General features: G+C 41.6%; 2 protein-coding genes across 5 annotated transcripts in view; one reads left to right on the forward strand and one right to left on the reverse strand.

Annotated features, from left to right (window-relative positions):
* The window catches only part of rasgrp3 (RAS guanyl releasing protein 3 (calcium and DAG-regulated)), a 99,376-nt gene extending 82,742 nt beyond the window's left edge, over positions 1-16,634 (forward strand). For 2 of the 4 annotated variants that reach the window (XM_068045352.1, XM_068045351.1), the window contains 2 exons: positions 5,169-5,531; positions 13,894-16,634. In XM_068045352.1, the coding sequence (XP_067901453.1) occupies positions 5,169-5,515 (347 nt within the window). In that variant the 3' untranslated portion in view covers positions 5,516-5,531; positions 13,894-16,634. Of the gene's footprint in view, positions 1-5,168; positions 5,532-6,175; positions 10,541-13,893 lie in introns of those variants that run through there. The other 2 variants (XM_068045349.1, XM_068045350.1) reach the window with 2 other exon arrangements.
* Positions 16,635-21,686: 5,052 nt separating this feature from the next.
* fam98a (family with sequence similarity 98 member A) overlaps positions 21,687-27,452 on the reverse strand; it is a 42,675-nt gene continuing 36,909 nt past the window's right edge. Inside the window, exon 8 of the mRNA XM_068045354.1 lies at positions 21,687-22,989. Within this exon, the coding sequence (XP_067901455.1) occupies positions 22,258-22,989 (732 nt within the window). The 3' untranslated portion in view covers positions 21,687-22,257. The remainder of the gene's footprint in view (positions 22,990-27,452) is intronic.

The following is a 27,452-nucleotide window of genomic DNA, read 5'->3' on the forward strand; positions in this document are numbered from 1 at the left end:
ACAGAGTTAATGTTTCAGCTACGCAAGTGTAACCTCAGAATGGCTCTTTTTCATTTCCGCCTCCCCCTCTCATAAGGAAGTACCTGACCCCCGCTCAGGGTTTCTGCACAATAATGTGACTGGCAAAAAGTCAGGAAATAATATTGCATCTAACAGCATGCTGCACATGCATAGTTTTGTTCAGTTTAGATTATAAACATAGTTGCTTTATTAGTGGGGCAATACTGAAAATATATAGGGCCCCTTTGGAAAGTGGTTCTTGGTTATTTAACCCAGCTTGTGTATGTCCACAATTTCCCCAATAGCTTTCCTACACTGAAAGGGTTCTTCCTCAAGCCTGTGTTCAGCACTCTGGTAGGATGAATACATTTTGGAATAAACTTAACTTTAATCACAAATTTAGCCTTTTTGAGGAATAATTTACAATGGACATTCCTTTCCTACACAGTCATCTAACTGGATAACAGCTTTGATTGGATAGCTTCCAATATACATCCCAGGAAGCCATCTTAAAAATTCAAGGAAATTAGATCATTTCATTATGCTTTTGGATGATATTATGGCAAAAAGGTTTTTTTTTTAATTCCTTAGTAGATTAATTATGAGTATGATATTGGAGGTTTATCAAAGCTATCACATATCCTCCACATGCCCAGCTTTCAGCAAACGGTTCCTGTAACACAAACTACTTTCCATGTAAATATTACTTCATTGACTTGTTATTGCTATTATCTCAACTCAGCCACTCTGTAGCAAAACAAAATGTGCTGATCTAACAGTGATATCCATCCATTCAAAATGACTTGCTATGGTGAAACGTACTGCACTGTTTGCCTTTTGAGTGGCACAGCTTGCTTTTTAGCAGAAAGAACTTGCATTTTTACAGGGCTGCAAATCACATCCTCAATGGATTACCTTTGAAGTAGTCACTGTTGTAATGTAGGATGTAATGTGCACAGCAAGCTCTCACAATCAACAGTGTGATAATGACCAGATAATCTGTTTTTAGTGATGTTGATTGAGGGATAAATATATCAGGCCACCAGGGATAACTCACCTGCTCTTCTTGGAAATAGTTTCATGGGATCTTTTATGTCAACCTGAGGGGGCAGACAAGGCCTCGGTTTATCATAACCAAAAGGCAGTACCTCTGAGAGTGCAGCACTCCCTCAGTACTACACTGGGGTGCCAGCCTAGATTTTTAATGCTCAAGTCCTGCCGTGGGTCTTGAACTCACAACCTCCTGACTCAGAGGCAAGAATGCTTCCAACTGAGCCAAGTTGTCACTGTACTATACATGACTTTTTCAAAAGTTGAAATTTCTCTAATCTCTTATCCAAAGACAAATTCTAATTGTTGTCAGGATATAATAATCCTGTATTTTCATGGGGGAGGGAGGCTCTCCCAAACTCCTACTGTAACTTGTGGGAGAGCAGCAGAGCCTAGGACAGACAGTGTGAGCAACTGAATGTAATCATTAACATTGTTTCTCCAGGGTTTCTATCAATCTTTTTCTTTTCTTTCTTTTGGGCCTCCTTATCTCGAGAGACAATGGATACGCGCCTGGAGGTGGTCAGTGGTTTGTGAAGCAGCGCCTGGAGTGGCTATAAAGGCCAATTCTGGAGTGACAGGCTCTTCCACAGGTGCTGCAGAGAAATTTGTTTGTTGGGGCTGTTGCACAGTTGGCTCTCCCCTTGCGCCTCTGTCTTTTTTCCTGCCAACTACTAAGTCTCTTCGACTCGCCACAATTTAGCCCTGTCTTTATGGCTGCCCGCCAGCTCTGGCGAATGCTGGCAACTGACTCCCACGACTTGTGATCAATGTCACACGATTTCATGTCGCGTTTGCAGACGTCTTTATAACGGAGACATGGACGGCCGGTGGGTCTGATACCAGTGGCGAGCTCGCTGTACAATGTGTCTTTGGGGATCCTGCCATCTTCCATGCGGCTCACATGGCCAAGCCATCTCAAGCGCCGCTGACTCAGTAGTGTGTATAAGCTGGGGATGTTGGTCGCTTCAAGGACTTCTGTGTTGGAGATATAGTCCTGCCACCTGATGCCAAGTATTCTCCGAAGGCAGCGAAGATGGAATGAATTGAGACGTCGCTCTTGGCTGGCATACGTTGTCCAGGCCTCGCTGCCGTAGAGCAAGGTACTGAGGACACAGGCCTGATACACTCGGACTTTTGTGTTCCGTGTCAGTGCGCCATTTTCCCACACTCTCTTGGCCAGTCTGAACATAGCAGTGGAAGCCTTACCCATGCGCTTGTTGATTTCTGCATCTAGAGACAGGTTACTGGTGATAGTTGAGCCTAGGTAGGTGAACTCTTGAACCACTTCCAGAGCGTGGTCGCCAATATTGATGGATGGAGCATTTCTGACATCCTGCCCCATGATGTTCGTTTTCTTGAGGCTGATGGTTAGGCCAAATTCATTGCAGGCAGACGCAAACCTGTCGATGAGACTCTGCAGGCATTCTTCAGTGTGAGATGTTAAAGCAGCATCGTCAGCAAAGAGGAGTTCTCTGATGAGGACTTTCTGTACTTTGGACTTCGCTCTTAGACGGGCAAGGTTGAACAACCTGCCCCCTGATCTTGTGTGGAGGAAAATTCCTTCTTCAGAGGATTTGAACGCATGTGAAAGCAGCAGGGAGAAGAAAATCCCAAAAAGTGTGGGTGCGAGAACACAGCCCTGTTTCACACCACTCAGGATAGGAAAGGGCTCTGATGAGGAGCCACCATGTTGAATTGTGCCTTTCATATTGTCATGGAATGAGGTGATGATACTTAGTAGCTTTGGTGGACATCCGATCTTTTCTAGTAGTCTGAAGAGACCACGTCTGCTGACGAGGTCAAAGGCTTTGGTGAGATCAATGAAAGCAATGTAGAGGGGCATCTGTTGTTCACGGCATTTCTCCTGTATCTGACGAAGGGAGAACAGCATGTCAATAGTCGATCTCTCTGCACGAAAGCCACACTGTGCCTCAGGGTAGACGCGCTCGGCCAGCTTCTGGAGCCTGTTCAGAGCGACTCGAGCAAAGACTTTCCCCACTATGCTGAGCAGGGAGATTCCACGGTAGTTGTTGCAGTCACCGCGGTCACCTTTGTTTTTATAGAGGGTGATGATGTTGGCATCGCGCATGTCCTGGGGTACTGCTCCCTCGTCCCAGCACAGGCATAGCAGTTCATGTAGTGCTGAGAGTATAGCAGGCTTGGCACTCTTGATTATTTCAGGGGTAATGCTGTCCTTCCCAGGGGCTTTTCCGCTGGCTAGGGAATCAATGGCATCACTGAGTTCCGATTTGGTTGGCTGTATGTCCAGCTCATCCATGACTGGTAGAGGCTGGGCTGCATTGAGGGCAGTCTCAGTGACAGCCTATCAATCTCCCACTGAAATTACAGCAGGAGATTGAGGCAAATCAGCATTAATGTATTTAAATGTCCCCATCAATGGTGCTCCTCCAATTCTGGCCTCTTGCGCATCCCAGATTTCCCTCGTCCCTCCATTGGCAGTCCTGCCTTCAGCTGCCCAAGCCCGAAACAGTCTGGATTTCCTTCCCTTAGCCTCTCCAACTCTCAATCTCTCTTTCCTCCTTTAAGACACTCCTTAAATCCTACCTCTTTGACCAAGCTTTTGGTTGCCTGTCCTCATATCACTTGGTGCCAAATCTTGTTTGATAATGCTCATGTGAAGCACCTTGGGACATTTTACTACAATAAAGGCACTATATGAATGCAAGTTGTTGCTGTCACACTGCAGGTATTGCTTTGAGAGTGCTAACCACTTAAGGCTAGACAGAACTGACTGACCTGTTACACTGCTGGAACCAGATTACTGTCTGGTCAAAGCAGCGTTCTGCACACACATGTGGGCCTAGATTTTACTGTAGGTGGATGGAATCCGGCCACTGATTGAATACGAGTCGGATGCCCAGGCGAGGCCGCTGAAAAGTCGGCGGTGAACCTGCTTCTGCCTCGCCTGGGGATCCGACCCGTATTTTGTGGGTCGCCAGGCTTCAATTGGTGCGAGGCGGGACTTCCACCCGCTTGAGGTTGGAAGTCCCACCGAATAGAGCTGCTGCCCAATCAGCGGGCTGCCAGCTCTTAGTCCCAGCAGCACCACCGGGAGCTGTGGCCTCTGCTGGGACTACAGCCCAGTGTGAAGAGATGTCGGGGAGCCTGGAGCACAGGTAAGTTTGGTTGCCTCATTGGGCGTAATCGGGCAGGCCCTGGAAAGGCGAGGGGGAAGGGCGTGTTGGATGTTGGGGTAGTGGGGGTGGCCCTCCATTGGGCACAGGGCTTTTGTCAGGCGACTTCTCTCTGGTCTAGGACACCCGCTTGCCACGCGTAAAATCTGCGTGGAGGTGGGTGAAAACCCTTAAGTGACTGTTATGTGGCCACTTAAGGGCCTTGATTGGCCTGGGGCAGGCAGGCCATTTTTCACCGCCGCCCTGCATACAGTGGCGGCAGAGGCAGGACTGGTTCAGGAAGGGCTCCTGGTACCTCCTGCTCCATTTTACGCCCCCTCCTGCCACCACCCCGCTCTTTGGGGTAATGTAAAATTCAGCCTGTTGTCACAGAGCTGTGTAAACTGACATCTGAATGACCGGAGTCAGCCCTTTGCTAATTTTCAAAATCACAGTATAGTTGTACCAACGTTATTGACATCTACTGAATTCTACTGAGAACTAAATCTTTGAGATGAATAATATTTTTAGGCAGTAAAACACTTCCATTATCTCAGCATTGTTTCACAATGTATTCAATCATCGTTTATCTGTACTTACTGTGTCACCTTCAATCTGGTTATTACTCAGATATTCCTTCAGCCATCATGTGAAGGTGTTAGTTGAGACAAGATCAAGTGCTTGCTGGGAATTATTTTCATGTTTCTACTACTGTGTGTGTGTGTGTGTGTGTGTGTGTGTGTGTGTGTGTGTGAGAGAGAGAGAGAGAGATTCTTCTAATCTTAAGCTCATTTGATGGTTGTTTTGAGTTTTTGCCCTCTGGTTTTGAGCTCACAGTTTAGGGGAAATAAATTCCTCAGATTTCATGCCTCTTGATACTTCAACCGCGGATAGTGTCCCGTCTCTATCTTCATTTCTCCAAGTGGATTTTGGCGAGTCTCTCCTCAGTTTCAATCTGTATTTTCTTTACTTCTTTTGCAGTTCAAGATGGAGCAGTGTTTAATTTCCCCCACAGTACCAGAAACCAAGCCATTGATGGCAGGTCAATCACACTAATGACTGGTTCAGCTCAAAAGATCTCTGTGCGTTTACAGAGAGCAACAGCCAGCCAAGCCACACAGACAGAGCCCCTGTGGCAGGAGAGCGGGTGGGCCACTGGTGACTCGGGGTCTCACACCTTCCCAAAAATGAAGTCGAAACTCCAAGGAAAAGGAGGAAAGGACCGGGGCTTTGCCAAGTGGGAAAACGAGAAGCCCAGCACATGTGCCAAAACAGAGGAGGAACACGAGCCACTGCAGAATGGGACAGAGTCGGATGAAGAGCACTGAAAGTGCATTATGCAAGGTAAACAATAAGCACGTTCAATACAGCCCCAAGTGATATCGGAAAGAATAACTGATAAGTTTATGAAGTCCAGGTCATTATAGATGGTTTATTTAACCATTGAAGTGTAACTGCTTTGTGTATTTGCGTCATTTTTTTGTAAAGTACATTTCTCAAACCTCTTTCTGGCAAATATCATTAAAGTGATAAAACGCTTGTATAAAATGCCATACACAGTGCTCCTTCATTCGTTTTATCCATCAATCAAAATCTTACAGGCTTTATCTGCCTGTGCCCATCACAGCTTAGCTGTCACTCTTGATTTGTAAAACATGCATCGCACTTGAATGAATACGAAATTTGAGCAAAGTCCATAGATAGTCAGAGAACAGCAAACAATCACAGTTGAACATGTTGGAAAAGCACCAAAAGTATGAAGGGGAGTATATAACCCTCAGTAAGAAACCACAAGCAACCCAGCAAATGCTAACGATAAAAACAAGGTGAACCAGGAAACTAAAAATTATTTGGAAAATCCCTGTGGCTGCCATCTTCAATTTGCATTTCCCATTTTTAGGACAGTGAAAATAACTGAAATTTATTATTGTATTATGCAAGTGGATTTTTTTTTTTTTTTTACAGGATATTATCTTTATATTTTGCAGCATATTCTAAATTCTTACAACCACCCTCAACTTCCAGTCTGTCATAGAGGTATCAGAAACAGCAGTCAAACACTAGAATCTAGATGGATCAAGCAGGTGACTGATGCTTTGTTCAATAGGGCAAGAAGCTTAGATTCAGAGATACAGCACTGAAACAGGCCCTCCAGCCCACCAAGTCTGTGCTGACCAACAACCACCCATTTATACTAATCCTACATTAATCCCATATTCCCTACCACATCCCCACCTTCCCTCAATTCTCCTACCACTACCTACAATAGGGGCAATTTACAATAGCCAGTTTTTCTACCCTGTGGGAGGAAACCGGAGCACCTGGCAGAAACCCACGCGGTCACAGGGAGAACTTGCAAACTCTGCACAGGCAGTACCCAGAAGCAAACCTGGGTCGCTGGAGCTGTGAGGCTGCAGTGCTAATCACTGCACCGCCCCTATTTTCACTATTCCTGCAGAAATGATAAGGCATTGGAATTCTTAAGGATTCTCCGAAGTCCAGGTGTTATTTATAGCCTCCAAGTAGTAATCTGGGCCCATAAGCACATTCTGTAGCATTTCCACTCCATTAATGTTCAGGTAGTCAGCAACCAGGAGCACATCATGTATGTCATTGTGTTCTTCTCACATCATTCAGGTCATTGTGCCCTCCCCAAGCAGCAAGTACACCTCTTATATTAAGGCAATCTTCTGTGGCCAGATGAGGAGACCTGCATTAGACCTGGATAATGAGTCACCCAAAATGCATTTTCCAGCTATTTAGGAAGCTAAACCGTTCATCTACTGCTACTTTATTCAACAGCAGCAGAAAGAATTTCTCTGGTCTAAGCTGAACTAAAAAGGTGGGGGCAGAATTTGTGGTGTAAGTTTGGAGCCATTGTGACTTGTGCCCACTCCATGCCTACAGCTGAGCCAGACTGATTTTTTCCCAGGTCAAAGTCATTTAGTTAGGATCCAGCAGCTCTTTCTGCTGGGTTGCCTACCTTTGGTGGTGAGGAGGGGATTGATGCAGTACCTGTCACAACCCAGCACTGGGTAAAGATGTACGGGAAAAGTTTTACTAATGTAAAATTTGATTTTCCTGCTTTGCTTGATGTAACTGTGATGAGTTACACTCGGTGAGATAGCCCTTTAAAATTTCCCCCTTCTCCCCATCTGGACTCGAGGTTACACAGGGTTCCTTGCTCCCAGTGTTGCTAAAATTGCAAAAGATGAAAAATACGTCACAGGATGCATTCCTGGCATTTACCTCAAATTACAATATTCTCACCCATATTTAGGTTGACATATTGAGGATGAAAGTGGTCTTTGGCAGTAGTGTGGGACGAACAATAGTGAATTGGCTGCCTATTTACATACAGCAGGACTTTTTTCCCCCTATGGACTTCAGTATAAGCCTGGTTATCACTGCCAGGGAAAATTGCAGGAGTGGCAGTGATTGGCAAGGGGCTAATGGAAGGGCTCCCACATGATTTTCCTTCCCTGCTCCAGCCAGGTCACACAGGAAGCTGAAGGGGAGTTCAGCCCCAGGTTATTTTAAGAAAACACCACCTTGAAAATGGCTTCGGCTGGGAAATTGGCACAGTGCCTCTAACCCAGCCCGCAGCATGTCAGAAAGAAACCCATCAAGCTGTTGATTACGAACAGACATGCTGTCTGAGGAAAACAATGGCCCAAGTACTAGAAACAAGAAACATATCACTGGGAAATTAATCAACGTCACTGTCTACTCAGTGGAACTCTGGCATAGGCAGCCCTTGTCACCACCTCAGGTCAAGTGGCCGTCAGCATGCCTTTGTGGGTATGTTAAGTAGTTGATCATTTTTGCTGCAAGTTATGCCTTGGTCTCACTGGCTTCTTAAGGCCAATGCCTCACAAAGAGCTTTAGGATCAGACATGTGCTCCTTTTATGCTTATCAAAGTGAGTGTTTGTGCTTGCGGAATGGAATTCTTCCCACTTCAGGCAACTAGCATCAAGCATTTTAAATGACAAATGCAGAAAAAAAGCTCCCTGTACTCAGCCCCAACAATCTTCTTTTGCCCTAACTGGAGAAAGCACGACGACTCCACTAAGGTGGCATAGTTTCTATTTCTCACACCTCTGCACCACATGACCTTGAAGAGAAATTGCAAATAGTGATGCTTTTTCCAGGAATTGGATTAAGACTGTCCAAACTCATTTCGCATAGGGCCCCTATAGGCAGCAGAGCCATGTATCTCAGTTCACTTACTAAAATACATAACTGGATACCATATATGTGACTGAGGGTCGCCAACTCTGCTTAGATGCATTCCTGGAGGTTTCAACACCAGAGCTCCAACAGCTCTGATGTCTTTTCCCATCTTCATTATTTCTATAACTAATAAACAATGGAAAAAACATTCCTTTTAATGTCCCTGTGTTTTCAACTGGAATGTTCAGATTAATCTTGAATTCTTTAAGCGGTCAAGACAATCCTGAAGGGTTGTCAATCCTAAAGTGACTGCAGATTGCATTATCAACTAGATTTACTGTTGAGGGACAATAGCGCAATGGAAAGACGTGTACTCTGCATCTCTTTATCTCAATAAATGCCAGACTTGGGTCCGTCTCCTGGAATAAAGAGTTACATGTAGCTTGTGGTCCCCATGGCTGTACACCACAGATACCCTGATTAGAAACTGGGATGGAGGAGCTTATCATTACATCCCATCTCCCCAAATCCCCCACCGGCTGCAAGGGATTGATGAGGTCTTCAGTACTGCCACAAGTAGTTCTGCCATGGTTTGGGATCTTTTGCTGCCAAGCGATGACTATTTTGTTTCTCTTTCCACAAGCACACCAGCCTCAGGACAGACTAATGCCAGTGGTCATGTTGGTTTCTTCAATGTTGTATGTGATTGTACAGCAAATGAATTTTGCACAGCACTACTTCCTGTTGCAATCCCATAAATTTGTTGCATACAGTTTATGATTAGGAGCTTGAGCATCATAATTGTGTGTAATTGGGTGATTCTACTCCTGCGCGATCAAGCAGGGAGAGAGAGAAAGGGAAGTTGGGATGGAGATAAGAAGGGCACTGGTTACCCAAAGTGTGGCTCCCCACAGCAAATGCAGAAGCACTCCTTTAAAAAGTCCCTGAGGCAGTCAACATGGTGGGTTCTGAGCAGGTTCAAGCCATAAAACAAAAAATACTTGCTCCCTCACCTTCTAAACAGGGCTTTATTCATGTAGTACATGTATTTTTGATACATTTAATTTTAATTCCATTCTCATGTTTCACCCCTCTGTTTCGCAAATATCCCCCAATTTCACTGGTTATCAGTGGCTCTCTGACTTGCAATCACTTACATTCAAATGGACAAATTCAAATTTAAATAAAAGACAATTGCCACATGATTAAAAGAATGGATGCAGAAAGGATTATGGAGCACAGGCCATTCAGCCCATTGTGCTGTGCCAGTGCTTTGAAAGAGCTATCCAATGAGTTCAACACCCTTGCTCTTTCCCTGTAGCCCTGCAGATTTTCCCTTTTCAAGTATATATCCAAGTCCCTTTTGAAAGTTACTACTGAATCTGCTTCCACCATCCTTTCAGACAGTACATTCTGCCCAACAGCTTAACTGTCGTAAAAAGAAAAAAAAAACAGTTCACTAATTTTATAACTAGATTTGGATATTCAACCGTTGGTGTCTGAGTAATTGGAGCTCAGCCAGACTTGTCAGCTCCCTTCACCCAACTACACAGCAATTTTTGACTCCATACTTTAAAAAGTACCGTGCATTATTGTACAGAATACTAGTATGGAATCAATTCCAAGCAGGTTGTAAGTAGTAATAAAATGAAACATGGTGCACCAAATATTTAAGAAAATAGTTTTCACTCTTCTGTTGCTGAACTATGTCTTTACACTACTACATTATCAGCCACAATTCTAACTTTTATAATCATAAATGTTGTAAAGTATCATTTTAATCACAACCACAAAGGACAATCAAATCAGCATACTTCTAAATGAAGATAGAGCAGAGGATTGTTACATATCCTGATTACACATCTGGTACTGGAATAGTTCAGTTATTCATCCAAAATCTGGTCCCTGCCTCCATCTACTCCCAACAGTATTATAGCAAAACAAAGCCAGCAGCCTCCTGTCATTTTGCACCGATTCAGCTGCAGCATAACCTCTAGCTGCTCCATTTCTCGAATGTCTGCCTTTAAACATTTGACTTTTCCTGGTTATTGTATGAGATAATCCACGCAGATGTACGGAGTATCTTTTCTTCATAATTATGCTGTAGCTTGAGTAGAAAGCCACTGTGCCTCAAGGTCTTGTTGTACAGAAATGTAATAAAAAGAATTCACTGAAAATATGAATGTGACTCCTGTGGACAATGCAACACTTGTATTTAATGATTATTGGAAACTTGCACCCAGTTTTCATCCATAAATGCTGCTGTGAATTGTCACCATAACCAGGGAATTATAGACCAGTCAGCCTGATGTCGGTAGCGGGGAAAATTCTAGAGTCCATTGTCAAAGATTTTATAGCAGAGCACTTGGACAACAGTGGTAGAATCGGACAGAGTCAGCACAGATTTATGAAAGGGAAATCACACTTAGCAAATCTACTAGAATTCTTCGAGGATGTAACTAATAGAGTTGATGAGCAGGAGCCAGTAGATGTGGTTTATTTGGATTTTCAGAAGGCTTTCGACAAAGTCCCACATGAGAGGTTAGTGTGTAAAATTAAAGCGCATGGGATTGGGGGTAGTGCATTGCGATGGATAGAAAATTGGTTGGCAGACAGGAAACAAAGAGCAGGAATAAACAGGTCTTTTGCCGAATGGCAGGCAGCGACTAGTGGGGTCCCGCAGGAATCGGTGCTAGGACCCCAGCTATTCACAATATATATTAATTTGGATGAGGGAACTAAATGTAATATCTCCAAATTTGCAGATGACACAAAACTGAGTGGGAGGGTGAGTTGTGAGGAGGATGCAGAGAGGCTTCAGGGTGATTTGGACAAGTAGAGTGAGTGGGCTAATGCGTGGCAGATGTAGTATTGTGTGGATATATGTGAGGTTATCCACTTTGGTAGCAAAAACAGGAAGGCAGATTATCTGAACGGCTATAAACAGAGAGGAGAATAAGCAACGGGAGCCGGGTGTTCTCATACACCAGTTGCTAAAGGTAAGCATGCAGATGCAACAGTCGCTAAAAAGGGCAAATGGTATGTTGGCCTTCGTAGCGAGAGGATTGGAGTACAGGAGCAGGGATGTCTTGCTGCAATTATACAGGGCCTGGGTGAGGCCACACCTGGAATATTGTGTGCAGTTTTGGTCTCCTTACCTGAGGAAGGATGTTCTTGCTATAGAGGGAGTGCAGCGAAGGTTTACCAGACTGGTTCCTGGGATGGCGGGATTGATGTATGAGGAGAGATTGAGTCGGTTAGGATTATATTCACTGGAGTTCAGAAGAGCGAGGGGGGATCTCATAGAAACCAATAAAATTCTAACAGGACTTGACAGAGTAGATGCAGAAAGGATGTTCCCGATGGTGGGGGGAGTCCAGAACCAGGGGTCTAAGGATACGGGGTAAACCTTTCAGGACTGAGATGAGGAGAAATTTCTTGACCCAGAGAGTGGTGAGCCTGTGGAATTCGCTACCACAGAAAGCAGTTGAGGCCAAAACATTGTAAGTTTTCAAGAAGGAGTTAGATATAGCTCTTGGGGCGAAAGGGATCAAAGGATATGGGGGGAAAGCGGGAACAGGTTACTGAGTTGGACGATCAGCCATGATCATAATGAATGGCACAGCAGGCTCGAAGGGCCAAATGGCCTACTCCTGCTCCTATTTTCTATGTTTCTGTTCAAAAGGAAGAAAAAAATTTAAACATAACTAAAAAACATTATGGGCTGGATTTGATCTGAAGTCTGCTATAAACTAAATCAAAGACTGGCGTGAAGCTCTGTAAATCAGCCTGCAAAGGTTAAAGTTTCCTTGGGGCATCTCCAGTTCACCACAAATTCAAAGAATATGTATGTAACTCCACTGAAATGAGAGGATTTTGGTTCTTGTGACTCAAAATACATTGCAGAAAACTAAAAATATTCCTGAGATTACAACACACAGGCTCTGAATGTGTCATAATCTGTGATTATGAAACATCTTGCCAAACAGTGCCCTCTGCTGATCATGCCAGAGTTTGCAAGGTTAGTAGGAAAGCACCTCATTAGCATGAGGCAGAGTTGCAAGTGTTACTTTCAGCACTTGCTTTATCGACAAACTCCAGTCTTGTTCCATCCTTTGTAGGAGGGTACAGTGATGCAAGGGAGGTGGTGCCTAGGCCCAACCCCAACAATCAGCTCCCTGAGCAAAGAACCAGATCTGGCTACATTCTTCAGGGGTCCAGGCTGGTCATTTACATATGGCCCTGCTTGAAAGACAATACCCATCTATCCATTCAGTGAACCAGATACCACAAAAACAGCAGCATTCGGCTGTGGAGCGGCAACTCCTGCTTAAGGAATCCCAACTGATCCTTGGTCTACCTGCCAACACCCACACCCAACCATCATTTGCCTCAGAAGGGGTGAATGGAAGCTCCATACCCCTTATAAGTCACATCAGGAAGCTTTCCAAAACAGAATACTGTGGTTGCATGAATAATTTTTTAAAAAAAACAATAAATACCATTAATAGCTGTTATTGCATTGTAAACAGTCTCATTTTTCACTGTGGCAGCAGCTTTTTTGCTCATGGTGGACGACAAATGCTCTGTGCATCAAATTAAAGTGAAAGTTAATGTTAAATACGAGATAAAATTCATGGTTGATTTTGTAAGACAGAATCTGTCCCACCACAGACTAGCACCTTTTCTTCTATAATTACATTCTTCAAAAAGTTAATTTAGCTTTCCAATTATTTCAACTATGTAGCTTCCAGGCACTGTAGAAGACTTGCACTTAGTGCCTTATCACCTCAGTGTCAAAATTTTGGAATTCCCAAACAATGTCTTGGGTGCACAGTTGGCATAAAGACTGCAGTCATTTGAGGCAAAGGTCCAACCACCTTCTCAGGGAAACATATAGTACAATTACAACTTTGAAAATAAATCCCTTAAAGTACATCAATGATTTAATTAAGTCACTGCACTTTAAACTAGGATATTTGCTGCTTGGGAAAACACAGACCTCTCTTTTTCTTCAAATTGTGCCACTGGATCTTTAACAAGCAACTAAACCATAGAAAGGGGCGTAGCTCTTATTGGAGGATGGCATCTTTAAGCATCACTGCTTCAACGGAGTATCAGCCTACATTACGTACTCAAGTCCAGGCACTCCTGCTGCATTATTTTGGTTGGGGGAAGCATTACAGCTAGACAAAATAAAAGCAATCTGGGTGAAAGTAAAGCACAGGTTTGCACCCTGCAAAGTAATATCCTCCCTCATTAGTTACTTAATGCATACAGATGAATAGGCTGCCCCATATTGGAAAAGGGTACATATACAACTAAAAACGGCTCATAAAATAAAAAAAAACCTTTCTGACTCAACTGATACTTTTGTGGCAAAGCAAGTTTAATGTGATTTGTGGAAAGGTTGATGCCACAGGCCAAATACACTGTTCTGACATTTCTACACAGATAAATAGTATATAATCCCTCTCGATAACTTCAAAGGTTTTTATCAAACACATTTACTCACTATTGTTTTTCTATCAGACAGACTACTTTTGGTGAACCATCCACAACACTGAATACAGTTACAGCTTCCAGTCAACAGGAAAGTATTTCTATTTTTACCCCTGTATGTGCACAAGACTGTTTTGCCTACAGCCTGATGTAAATTATTCCATTCTTATGAAAGGAGGATTTGTGAAAATAAGCTAGCTTATACAGTATATGACTACTGGAAATTGTAACAGAAACCCAGGAACTCTGAGAATTGGGCAGCTGTTTATCTCGCACAGGAAGATCCAAATGCCGATGGACTGTAACAGAAACCCAGCAACTCGGAGAATTGGGCAGCGGTTTATCTCGCACAGGAAGATCCAAATGCCGATGGACTGTAACAGAAACCCAGCAACTCGGAGAATTGGGCAGCGGTTTATTTTGCACAGGAAGATCCAAATGCAGACACCACTGGAATAATAAGGAGGAGGACTTGGTAGCCAGTTTAAAAAAGCAGAAACCCAAGCAGAGATGGACAGCATTAATCTCCTTACATCACCCATGGTTTCAAACCATCCACCGCCCCCACCCCCCAAAATGCACCAAACCTATGGGATTTAATTTTACATGTTGCAAACTCCTTAGCAATTCACATAATAAATACAACGGGCCCGATTCTAATGCTAACATAGAGATAAAAATCGGGCCCAGCATGTCTGGTTGTGGTTCTTATGTTTGAGCAGATTTAAAAAGGGGAACTGGTCTCCAGAGGAAACCAAGTATTCAAATTTCTTCCTCAAAATTTAAAATTGCATTGCTGTGGTTGTTCAAATTATGAAAACACTTGGGTTTAGTGCATCAAGACACTAAATCTAATATCTAGATCACAGTTGTTAATGGAAATCAGGAAAACCCACACATCTTGATAATTGCGTACAAACATCAGCTATCCTGAGGGCGCGTCAAAATAAAAAAAATCTAGTGCATTAAATACAGATGGATAATTTTACATCCTTGCTCCATGCTGGAATCAGTCGTCAAGTGAATGATCTCAGTAGTGACAGCATTAGAGCTGGGTCAAACAGCAGCTCTCTAACTCCCATACTCAGTGTTCTCAACTCAGTCACGTTAAGATGCAATGCGCCAGCAAGCAAAAATTATCAAGTGGGACTAATTTAATTTAATTTCAATTTAAGACTACGAGAGTGGGTAGAAACCAGATATATTTAGATCAAATCACTGAAGTTTCCCTTTAATCGAAAACACTTCCAAATTGTGTAAAATGTTGTAATTTTGGCGCTCTATTTCTCAAATATTTTCTCATTATGCTTTACAAATTCTTAATATACTTTAATTCCTCTAATTCTGAAATTATGTATTTTAGATGATGTCCAACACCCTAAAGCCTTCTTATTTTAGAAACCTAAGCTTTAGCTGCAGTGTCCTTACTTCTGCTCTGAAGCACTGCATCCTTAGTCTCAATGTTTAGCCTATGGCTGAGTGTATGCCCCAACTGATGCTTCTTCGTCTATGGTTTTAAAATAAGACCATATTTTAAGTATTTTGTAATGCAATAAAACTTTTGTGAATTATGTACAAGTTGATGAAAAGTTGGCACCTTTTTAAAATACTTTCACCATCCTGTTTATTTATCCATTTGATTTGTATGCCTATGTGCACTTGTCTCGGGCAGCACGTGTCCTTGAACCTGAAGATACAATCAGCACACTGTTTTATAGTTGTACATGCAGCTCAATGCAATAGATAGCGTCAACCAGTTCCTTCTTTCCCAAGGTTTGCTTTAGTATTAAATGTTTAACCCAGAGTCCTGTTTACATGTCAGCAAAACCCATTGCGCAGGCATGCCCTGATGTGAAACATATAGCTTCGTAAAGTGTTTACTTTTTAAATTTGAAATGGGGACTGGGTGGGGCAGTACACTGTCCTTTCAACTCTTGGAGACCTGGAACTGAAATCAGCCCAGATGATAGGATAACATTTTTGCTTCTTTGCCAGGTTTAAGGGTCCTTTGTGAAATAAAATTTGGATAGTCTTAGCATGGTTCCTTGCAGGCTCGTCACTTAACATCTATTTATGTTATGGCCGTGTTTGAAATACTTGGCATGGGTGGCCAAAGTATTATATGGCCCAGCACTGTCACCCACTGATTGAGCACAACAACTAACTTAGGATCTCTTTGCAATAGGTGCTCATTTCTCCAATGTGCATACATTCCAAGAAAGATTTGGACACAAAACACAAGTGGGAAATTCAGTTCAGCTTCAGTTAGTTCCCCATCATTGGCAGTTTGGGCACCTCTTCCATAGGATTCTATTACATTCCTTTTTTTTAAGTGATCAAAGCAAACCTCAAACATATCTTCACTGGCAAAGATCAGTTGGAATTAACTAGTTAATTTTGGAAAGAACCTTTTGCTAATTGCTCTGGATAAATTTACAGGAATTTCAGCAATCTATATTTGAAATTCACGCTTACGAACTCCCACCTAGCAAGTAAACCTGACAGTCACCACTTGGGCATGTTGCTTGCACTGCAAATGCTCCTGAATTGCACACTTATAACATATAACCTTTCTTCAAGGCAAGACTCATGGTCACACAAGTTTGCTCGTGGTTCTGTAAAACCAGGATTCGTCCAAAAAGTTGCCAATATCTTACTGGGGTTTAACTTTAGATGTTGCTTAAGGGAGAGGTGAGAGAAAAATAAGTTATGGGAACTCATATGAAATGTGATTATAATTTTTTTTAAAATCAATAAAGCCAATGATTTGACACCCCATCGGTTGGTTTATTGACCAAACATTAGTGTAAACATCCACAGCAGGAGTCAGTGGTTATTGATCAGGACTGGAAATCCTGGTTGATTTCTCTCCCCTTTCAACCTTTACCTGGACTGGGTCACTGCAGCCAGTTACCGTGCTCTTACAGAATTAATTCTCTTTTATAAACATAAGTTTAAAGCACAAAGAGTCCATTCAGTCCATTTTAATCTATGCTACAGCATTCCAAAATTACTCCCATTGCCATGTATCTTCCTCTGCTTCAAATATTTGTACATTTAAATTTCATTTATCTTAGTTAGTTCCCTTCTCAAAGCTAAACATTGCTATTGCTTTAGTTATAATCACTGGCTTGCTCAGATTACCCATAGTACACAGACAATGAGATGGAACAGTGTGTTCATTTTACTCTTGTGAAGGGAAAAAATAAAAAGGGCACAGAAATCTCTCCCCTATCAACACTACAACAACTTGCATTTATACAGCACTGTTAATGCAGTAAAATGTTTCAAGACGCTTTACACGAGTGTAGACTTAAGAGCTAATTTTAAAACTACTAGAAGGAACATGCTTAATCCAAAAATATATGGATAAATACACACCCAAATGATGATTTGAAAAAAAGCATCTCTTGCTGCAGGTAACAGTATTGCAACAGTCACAGCTTTAGTCATTGCACCGTGTTGCAGCAAGTGCCCAGGACTATTCTATAAAAGTCTCTCTATCCCAAAGCCATGAAAGTCTAAAGCAAGAACTGTTGGTGTAAACCCAAAGCAATAAACAGCTTGAAATATGGCACAGACAGGTAATGTCACCAAAAGGCTTCAAAATAAAGTTAATGAGCGATAGTGGGGTGGTAAGGATGCTCTTCAAAAGCTGAGGCTTTTCGGAGCTGAACATTTTCATCACAAACAATAAAAGTTCAAAATTTAAAAAAAAGAAAACAAAGCATTCAAATGAATTGACTTTCTGCTATTTTGCTAAAGTTAACTGGGGTTCATGCAAATAATTCAAGCAGACAGAGATGTAGTTGGCTACATAACAAGCATTATGGGAAGATTATCCAATTACTTTTAATTAGCATGCAAACTTAAATGGTTAAATACTTCTTGGTTTCAGTTAGTAAAACCTTATACTAATTGGATTCAACTCTACTCACTATACCAGATGTCAGCTCAATTTGGTTGCTGAGTGTCATTTGTAATGTGTTTGCCAAGGACAGGAAGCTTGTCTTTTGATTTAAAAGAAAACACCTGGCAATCACCAGAACTTAATAGGTTCTTCCATCATCAGTAACAAATAACATTTCTCCCCTCTGTAAAATTATACTTTGAATTGCACAGAAAAACAATCCCAATCTGTAAAAGGAAGAGGGGAGAGAGAAAGAGAGGGGGAAAAAGCAAATCACAATTTGAATCCATACTCCAGTAAATATTCATCCATCCTTGAGCATACGACAAAGTTATAGGACCTGTAGATTAACATCCATTCTGTTAACACAAATGTCTGTTTTGCACCAAGTGCTCTGCCATAGGAACAGACAAATATATACAAATACATCACATTAGCAGCTTTAATGGTGCTTGGCCTTAGAGTTAACGGACCCCAATTCAATAATAGCAGATTTGAGTGTTAATATAGATATTACAAATGCAAGTTCTCCCTTTTTAGTACTTTTTAAACAATGCAATGCAATAAAACGACCATTTTGGAAACACCATTAGGCTTGAGGGTAGCATTTCTGTAATTAAAAACATCAAACATAAAGATAGTTGCAATTTGACAAAAGTAGCAGCTAATTGTGTAAAGTAAAGACAATACAAATAACCTAAAGTGGAGGGCAGAACATGTATAATTCTAGAAACTATATTACAGGTGCTATAACTATTTCAATAATATACCTTCCATATTTTCTATCAATGCAGTTAACACATTATACCAACTAATCCACACTGGACAATGAATGGCGATTCTCCCCTCCCACCCAGCATAATCTTATGTCCCATCTTTATGAAAACTTGGAAGGTTGTGTGACATTGTATTGTAAGGATGAGGAAATCACATATGTCAATCATATTGGTACATGTTTTTTTTTTAACCCGACACATCCTTTTAGCCTGTTAAATTGCATAAATATCTTATAGGTGAAATCGCAGCACTGTACTGAAACATTAAAAGACAGCTGCACTTTTCTGTAGTTCCATTCAAAGAACCTGCAAGTACAATGCAGGTTACTTGCGATGAACGAAGAAATGTTTTATGTATTTTAAACATTAAGCAGGATTTTTAGCACTGGGATGAAATGTCCACGTGATGTTTAAAAGTAAAAACAAATCCTGAAATAGATATGGAGAGACTCTTCAGGATGTTAATTTTTTTCCCCCTCCCACAGGTAGTGAAACACAAATTCCAAATAGAATTCCTTTTGAAATTAGATTGGTGTTCAATTAAAACGAATCTAAAGTCTCATTAAATAACTTTTATTTTGATGTAACTAGTACTCCATGGAATCAAATATAAAATATGATGAGTGATTGGCATGGCTAGTGACTGTCACAGGAAAAACTCAACCTGGGTTCAAGCAGGGCTAGGTAGAAGCTTGCTCCTTTGCTGGTTCTGGTTATCCAGTTGTTCACATTCAGACATTGCTGCTTTCTTCCACGCAGCTTCATGTCACCATGCCTGCTGTTCTCACTGCTCACCAACTTTACCAAGCAGTTTTAAAAATAAAAAAACTATTTATGGGCAAAAAGGTCTCTTCACAATAGAATATCAAAATCACAGGGTGCCATACCACAACCAAATAATTTGCTAGTGCTGAGCAAAGATCTTTTGTTTAGACAGCACCATATCACTATTTAAATGTCCCAAAGTTTGGCACATTCAAAGGAATTCCTTTAAGCCAAGTTAAAGAATGATTTCACCTCAGTAATGAAGTTCTCTACCTTAGCAAGCAGGTACAGCCCCCAACATTGTATATTTTGATAACAGGTCAGAATTCAAATTTGTAGCATCCGACCCCACGCCAAATATGAAAATACAAAAACAACATTTCTTCAATACCAGCATACAGCCTTAGTGCTCTTAACTTCAGACCCTCCCCTTACCAGTTCAAATATATTATACTTACAACACTACTATAAAAATTCAACAGGCATGCATACTTCATTCCATTAATGCACCCACCCCAATGAAGCTGATGACTTATGCTAGGGTATAACTCCACGGGTACTGGTTGCCACCCCTGCTGATACTTCACTAAGTGGACAGTCTTCATGTATTAACCTACACAGCAAGTACAGGGGAGGCTACATAGCATAGCTTGAATCTGTGCTCACCAAACCATGAGGGGTGTGAATGGTTTAGCAGAGGATCGCTGGATAGCAATTAAGAAGGAACCTTGGCCGATTCATCTTCCTCCAGCCCAGAGGTGCCAAGACTAATTGCAGCACCCCTACTTAATCAGTTAACAGCATAAACTGGGAATTGAAATAGAGTTTCTGAAGCAATTAACTTAAGTACTTCAGTGGACGGAGCAGGAAATTAGTTCTGACAATTGAATAAATTATGCAAATACACCTGTTAAATAACAAAAAAAGTTTTATTCAATTGTCTGTACCACTACATTAGGTTCCACTGCATTGGAGAAGCAGTTACGTTGTATCAGCTGAGCACGATCTCACTGCCCGTTGGGTCAATCCCTAAAAAAAGCTAGAGTCTAAACAGACTATCTTAACAGGTCACCTTTAGACTTAAATGTAGTTTAGACTTTTAAGCCCTTTTAAAACAGAATGTACAATATATATACTGCTGATTTAAATATCCTTAGCAGCTTACAATTTTCCCCGTTTTTGGACAGAATAGTGTTAAATTCTCTATTTAAATAATAAGTTTTTTTTTTAAAAAGCACTTTACATTACATACAATTAAAGACAAACAATTAATTTTAATGGTTGACAAACACTTTGCAAGTGCTTTAACGGTTGAAGTTTGAGTTTCTTTTGCTCCCTACAGATAATCCTGTGGGACTGAACAGCAGTTTTAGCCAAAGATAACAGTTTAAGGAGAAAGACACAAACCGTTGCTAAAGATGTCTTCAAAATGGGCCACAATAACTGACAATGAGAGCAAATCAAAAATACCTCCTGTCTGGAACAGCACCATTTGTCAACCAGTTCTTATGTTGGCCAAGAGCTGTTACTCCCAGATTACAAGAGTGACCTCTAGTGTGCAACAAACGGCAACAAATCTGCAATAAACCTAGCTGTTAAAAAAATAACTCTTTTTGTGTGTCCACACCAGATAATTTTCAAACCTTCTAATTCATTTAACTGTAACCTATCCAGAATACAATGTCAATTCTGTCTTTATATTATGCTCAAAGTAGGTCACAGTGACTGCAATAGTTGATCAATAGTCAACAGAAAATGGATACCTATCAACTGACACTTTTGCTCAAACTGAACAGAGATCATCGCTGAAATCACCACACAAGAATGTGTATATAGGATAATTTGTTTCACGTTTGCTTTTATTTCCAGCTCTTTGAGCATGAGTTAATATTCCCCATTCAGTAACGGCCTCAACTTCCAAATAATGAAGTGTGTGCCATATGAACCAGCCCATGCCAGTATTTCAATGGGAACAAAAACAGTGAGCGATTTACAGTTAGCCATGCTCGGCCAATGTTCTTGCTTGTCTGTAGAATTATAGGCATTGTGCATCATAATTTAAGGCTGAGTTAGTCAAACCTACACATTGGCCCCTTTCTGTGCTGAATATCCTTTGCAGCTTTCAATTCACACACATTTGAAAAAGGGATGACATACAGTAAATGTCTAATAAACATTACAAGTTAGAAGTATGCAAAAAACCATGAGTGTCACCCAACCACAATTTCTCAATTCAGTGTTTGGGCAAAAACGCAAACACACACACACGCACACAGAGTTACATAAAAGGTTGGTGGTGAAATCCTCTTTCGATATTCAAAGGATTTCTCTCATCACTTGTAACTGAGTTCAACAAAAACTCAACAATTCCAAACAGTAAAACAGCATACAGATACTTTATTGCTCATCTCTCACACTGTCAGTCATTCACTCTGCTCGTGAAGTTTACAGTTATGTACAATTACTCGCCAGCAGGAACTACCATGTGGCTGAATTTCTAGAATAGAAGAGAAACATAAGCTCTGCAAATGTTTTTGTTGAAAGCGCCAGCTAATAGAAAGGGGCTCCCAGGCTCAGTTTGGGCTCATATGCTCGGTCTGTAGTGCACTTTCAATAAACTAGTTTTAACCGTGCCAGTGGCATTTACACATGCAGAAAAGCAGATTTTTTTTTTTGCTGCGCTTCAAGTACAGTTTCAAGCCTAAAACCCATTTTGAGAGGAGTGGGGATAGGAGATAAGAGAAAGGTTTAGAATCACAAGCCTTCACTTCTGCTGAAAGAAAAGGCATTTCTGCATTCCCATTGTTTAGAAAATAAATCCGCAACACTGCTGATTCAACACAAGGTACTGGATTTTAGTGGCATTTGACAGTTGGTAACTATTATATGGCTGAGTCTATGACTCTTGTCAGAAGAAGCCAATATTCAAAGACCATCAAGTTATTAGCTAGAATACTGCCTACCTTGATAGAAACCAGAAGCATTATATTGTTGGCCGCCTTGCTGGAAATATTGCTCAAACTGTCCTCCCTGGTTGTAGTTTAGTCCACCTCTATTGACCCACCCACCACCTTGTCCCCCGCGCCCTCCACGACCCCCACGACCACGACCTCCTCGTCCTGAAACTCGTCCTCCACCCTGATCATGGCTGCCATCCTGATATCTGTTGTCTTGATGTCCTTGGTAACCACCACCTTGATAGCCACCCCCTTGATAGCTGCCACCACCTCCATGGTAGCTACCTCCTTGGTAACTGCCACCATGGTAACCACCACCTTGGTAACCACCATGCCCCCCTTGGTAGCTAGAATCTTGATGACCGCCACTTCCATCTGACCATCCGCCTTGAACTTTTCCTCTGCCTCCTCCACGTCCTCCTTGTTCTGTCCTATCATATCCACCACGGCCCCCACCTCGCCCGCCTTCATATCCGCCTCTTCCACCTCCTCCGTAAGAGCCTTGGTCATATCCGCCTCTTCCACCTCCTCCATAAGAGCCTTGGTCATATCCGCCTCTTCCACCTCCTCCATAAGAGCCTTGGTCATAACCGCCTCTTCCTCGTCCACCACTTGACTGGACATTGTCTGGTCTCTTCTGCCATGGTGGCATCTCTGGCGGAGGGGCCTCAATTTCATTTGGCCTGCCGCCTCTGTCTGGCACTCTTCCCATAAGTACCTGAAAAATGATGAAATCAAGGAACAAAAGGTTGTTATAGTCCAAGAAAAGAGTTAGTGAAGGATAGTACTAGAGCCAAACGTTGATCAGTCTAACAGTTATTTACAGAGCGAAACATTACAAGCATACACCTCCCAACTCAACCACACCAGTTTCAATAAGCATCTTTTTATGTGCTCAAGTGAAACCCCAATTAACACCCTCCACCTGCATGTAATTAAACACAATGATGTACAATTAATATCGATTTGGAGATTTGGACCTCTTTAAATATTAGTTATATTTTTGGTCATTCACAATTTCAGGCATCAAATAATGTAATGTTTGATAAGTTTCATATTTCCAGCACATAAAACAGATACTAAGTAGTTAAGATAAAATCATAGAATGATACAGTACGGGAGGCCGCCATCTATCAAAACCCATCTTGGTTTTGAACCCCCCCCCCCAGCATATCTCTTTGTAACCTCCTCTCCTATAAAGGAGAACAACCCCAGTTTCTCCAATCTCTTCACATAACTGAAGTCTTTTGTCCCTGGTACCATTCTAGTAAATCTCCTCTGCATCCTCTAAGGCTTTGAAATCATTCGTAAAGTGTGGTGTCCCAAATTGGACACAATACTGCAGCTGGGGCCCAGCTGGTGTTTTATAAAGCATAACTTTTTGCTTTTGTACTCTATGCCTCTATTTATAAAGCTATGGATCCTATATGCCTTTCTAACTGCCATCTCAACTTGTCCTGCCACCTTCAAAGACTTGTGTAAGTGCACTCCTAAGGCTATTCCTGCACCTTGTTTAAAATTGTAGCATTTAGTATTCATTGCCTCTTTTCATTCATCTCAACAAAATGAATCACTGCACATTCCTCGGCATTAAATATCATCTGCAAAATATTTACCCGTTTCAGTCCCTCTATGCCCTTCTGAAGTTTGTTACTATCCTCCTCACTGTCTACTACATTTCCGAGTTTGGGGTCATCTGCAAACTCTGACATTTTCTGCATACCCAAGTCTAGGTCATTAATATATATTAAAAAAAAAGCAGTGGCGCCAACACGAAACGCTCTGCTTTTGTTCCATGGCTAATTTAGTATCCAAGCAGCCACTGCCCAGTTACTCCCTCAGATTTCAATTTTGGTAACAAGTCTATTATGTGGTACTCTCTCAAATGCGTTTTGAAACTCTACATACACTTAAAATGCACTATCGTCAACCTTCCCCTTTAAAAGAGCTCAAGTTAGTCAAACACTATTTGCTTTTAACAAATCAGTGCTGGCTTTCATTAATTTACATTCATTAAAAAAAGTATAAAATTTCAATTAAGGAATGTGAGCAAGAGACAGCTGCAATTAATTTATTATGCTCTAGCATTGCTTTAAAATAAACTTAGACAAATATTAGCAATAGTGAGCTACTTTTTGCTAAATTGTCAGAATTGCTGATTGTACTTGCCCATTGCAGAACTAAGGGTTTCCTACATTTATTTATTTTTATTTATTTAGATATACAGCACTGAAACAGGCCCTTCGGCCCACCGAGTCTGTGCTGACAAACAACCACCCATTTATACTAATCCTACATTAATCCCATATTCCCTACCACATCCCCACCATTCTCCTACCACCTACCTACACTAGGGGCAATTTACAATGGCCAATTTATCTATCCACCTGCAAGTCTTTGGCTGTGGAAGGAAACCGGAGCGGAAACCCACGCGGTCACAGGGAGAACTAGCAAACTCCGCACAGGCAGTACCCAGAACTGAACCCGGGTCACTGGAGCTGTGAGGCTGCGGTGCTAACCACTGCGCCACCCTTCATTCACTGCTAGACATACTAATATTGTGTTCATATTAGGGTAGATTCTGAAGAGCTCATAACATTATTTTAAAAGGAAAAGGAGTTCTCCTGGAGTCTGGACTAGCATTCCTCCCTTAACCATTATCAGAATAAAAGCAAACCAGATAAACCTGGTTATTCATCTCACTGCTTTATTGTGGGATACTAGGGGAGCAGAAAGAGTGTCACATTTGTCTGTGTAACTTCACTATAGGAAGTGTTCAGAGCCATTTTCATAAGCTGTTCTATAAACTCAGCTCAGACACTAACTACAGCTCTATTTACCAAACAGCGTTAAGCAATTAAATCTTAAGTTTGAATCGCTAACTACACCTATATTTAGGAATCAGCAACACAATTAACAGTACAATGACTTTAAGGACATGAATCACGTTACAGCCAGTGGGTGGTTCCCATTGTTCAACACCTCACCCGACTGCAGCAAACGTATTCGTATCAAGAATTTAGCCCCTTCGTGTTTTATTTTTCAAATAGACAGCGACAGGTTTTTTCGTAGGGTTTAAAAAAACAAAAAAAACCAATTGTTTATTGATCAATAGGTCTTTTCCTGAAATTGTCACAACCGCATTTGTTCACACCTGCACACACACACACAAGAAACAGATAGTAATAGAGAAAGAGGCAAGTGGGTTTTAGCCGGGTTGGGGGTTGGTTGGAAGGGTTATGATAGACTTATTGAATTCTCCAGACTCGAGCTATAGAGGATTGCAGGCCTGTGATGATTGTAGATTTCGCTTGATTGAAGCATCTGTTGAAGATGGTGGGTCACTTTTAGCTCTCTCTCCACTGTATAATGTAGATGTCGGATTTTTTCCAGCAGTGCATGAGCTTTTTGGAATGCTAGCAGTTACAAGCAGCTTCACCTCAGTCACTCTCTCTCTCTTCCTGGCTGTCTTTTTTTTTAAAGTTAAGATGGTCACTTCTCACCTCCCATTAGGACACATTCTGGTTTCTATCCCATGGTGATCGCACAATGAGCCAGGACATGGCTATTTCACACCTCGTTTTAGAAGACAACATTCAATTCTGGAATGTTTCTATGATAGGTGTGAGGTGGGTTTCATCATCACTTTTCGGCTTTGAAGATTTGTCCTTCGTCTTTGTTAGACTATTTGAATATACAAAAGGTTAATCCCCTTCACTTCGGCAGCCATTTTGGACTATTGTTCATTTAAAAAAATGTACCTTTATTTTTAAAAAGACAAAGTCCGTTTTCTTCATAACTCTTCAGAGTCACTCCGTGAAAGTTGTATCATCACACCTTTGATGTGCACGTCACCACCCACAAAAGAGAAAAAATGAAATTCCTTGGATTTCATGCGGTTTTTTTGGGTTTAGAAAGAGGGAAAAGAAACAGTACAACAGTTTAGGGTCACATCACTTTACACATTTATTTCTTTCATGCCTCAGGCTTCAAGCCCCAAGACTGATTATCAATTTGATTTACAGTGGTCTTTACATTCTGGACAGTACGTCAGCTAGGACATTGTCTTTTCCCGCTGTGAACTTTTTAGGTTGAATGGTTGGAGGAGTAAATTCCATAGAAAAAGCCTGGCATTTTTTTTTTACTTTGAATTTTTCCAGCAAGGTGAGTAGATTGTGGTCTATATGAATTTGAATCTCTTGGTGCCCGTTATTGGCATAGCCTTCGAAATGTTGAAGAGCTAAGAGCAGCCCTAATGCCTCCTTTTCTATACTGGAGTATTTTTTAGCGTCTGTTCAGTTTTTTTTTGGAGAAATAGCAATTGGTCTTACCAAACTTGAATCATCGTCCTGGAGTAGGAAGGCACCTACTCCAACATCACTGGCGTCAGTGGCCATTTTAAAAGGTTTGTTTAAATACAGGCCTGCCAATAACTGGTCGTTCGTTAGAATTGCCTTCAACTTTTCGAGTGTTGGCTGGCACGGCTCTGACCACACCACTTTTGTACTTTTCTTTAGGTCTATTGGAGAGCAGCTAAGGTATTGAAATTAGGAACATATCTGCAGTAGAACCCACATATTCCTAGGAAATGCATGATTTCTTTCTTGGTTTTTGGAATGGGGAAATCCACCAGGGCCTGCACTTTTGCTGTTCTTGGCAACACTACCTTGGCCCACAGTGTGGCCTAAATAGGTGAGGTTGGCGAATTCACTTTTTACCAAGCTGGCCAGCAGGTGAGCATTTTGTAGGCTTTTGAAGAGTGTCTGTAAATGATTTAAATGGTCTTCCCAGGTGTTGCTGAAAACTAGCAGGCTGTCGTGGTAAACATAGGTATTTAGACCAGTTTTCACTTGATTCATTAACCTTTGGAATATGGCTGGGGCATTTTTCAGACTGAAGGGCATTACTTTTCACTGAAATAAGCCATCGGGGGTGACAACAAAGCGATTTCCTTTTCCTGCTGAGTCATAGTACTTTCCAGTATACTTTCAGTCAGTCTATTTTGCTGATGTAGGTGGAATTTCCTACCTGTTCTAAGCAGTCTTCAAAACGGGGGATTGGGCATGGATCTGTTTTTGTAACTGCATTGTCCTTGCGGTAATCAATACAGAGCCTGGTTGAACTATCAGGTTTGGGAACGAATACTATAGGAAAGCTCCAACTACTCTGACTGGGTTCGAT

Source organism: Heterodontus francisci, chromosome 13, assembly GCF_036365525.1.
Source record: "Heterodontus francisci isolate sHetFra1 chromosome 13, sHetFra1.hap1, whole genome shotgun sequence".
Classification (NCBI taxonomy): domain Eukaryota; kingdom Metazoa; phylum Chordata; class Chondrichthyes; order Heterodontiformes; family Heterodontidae; genus Heterodontus; species Heterodontus francisci.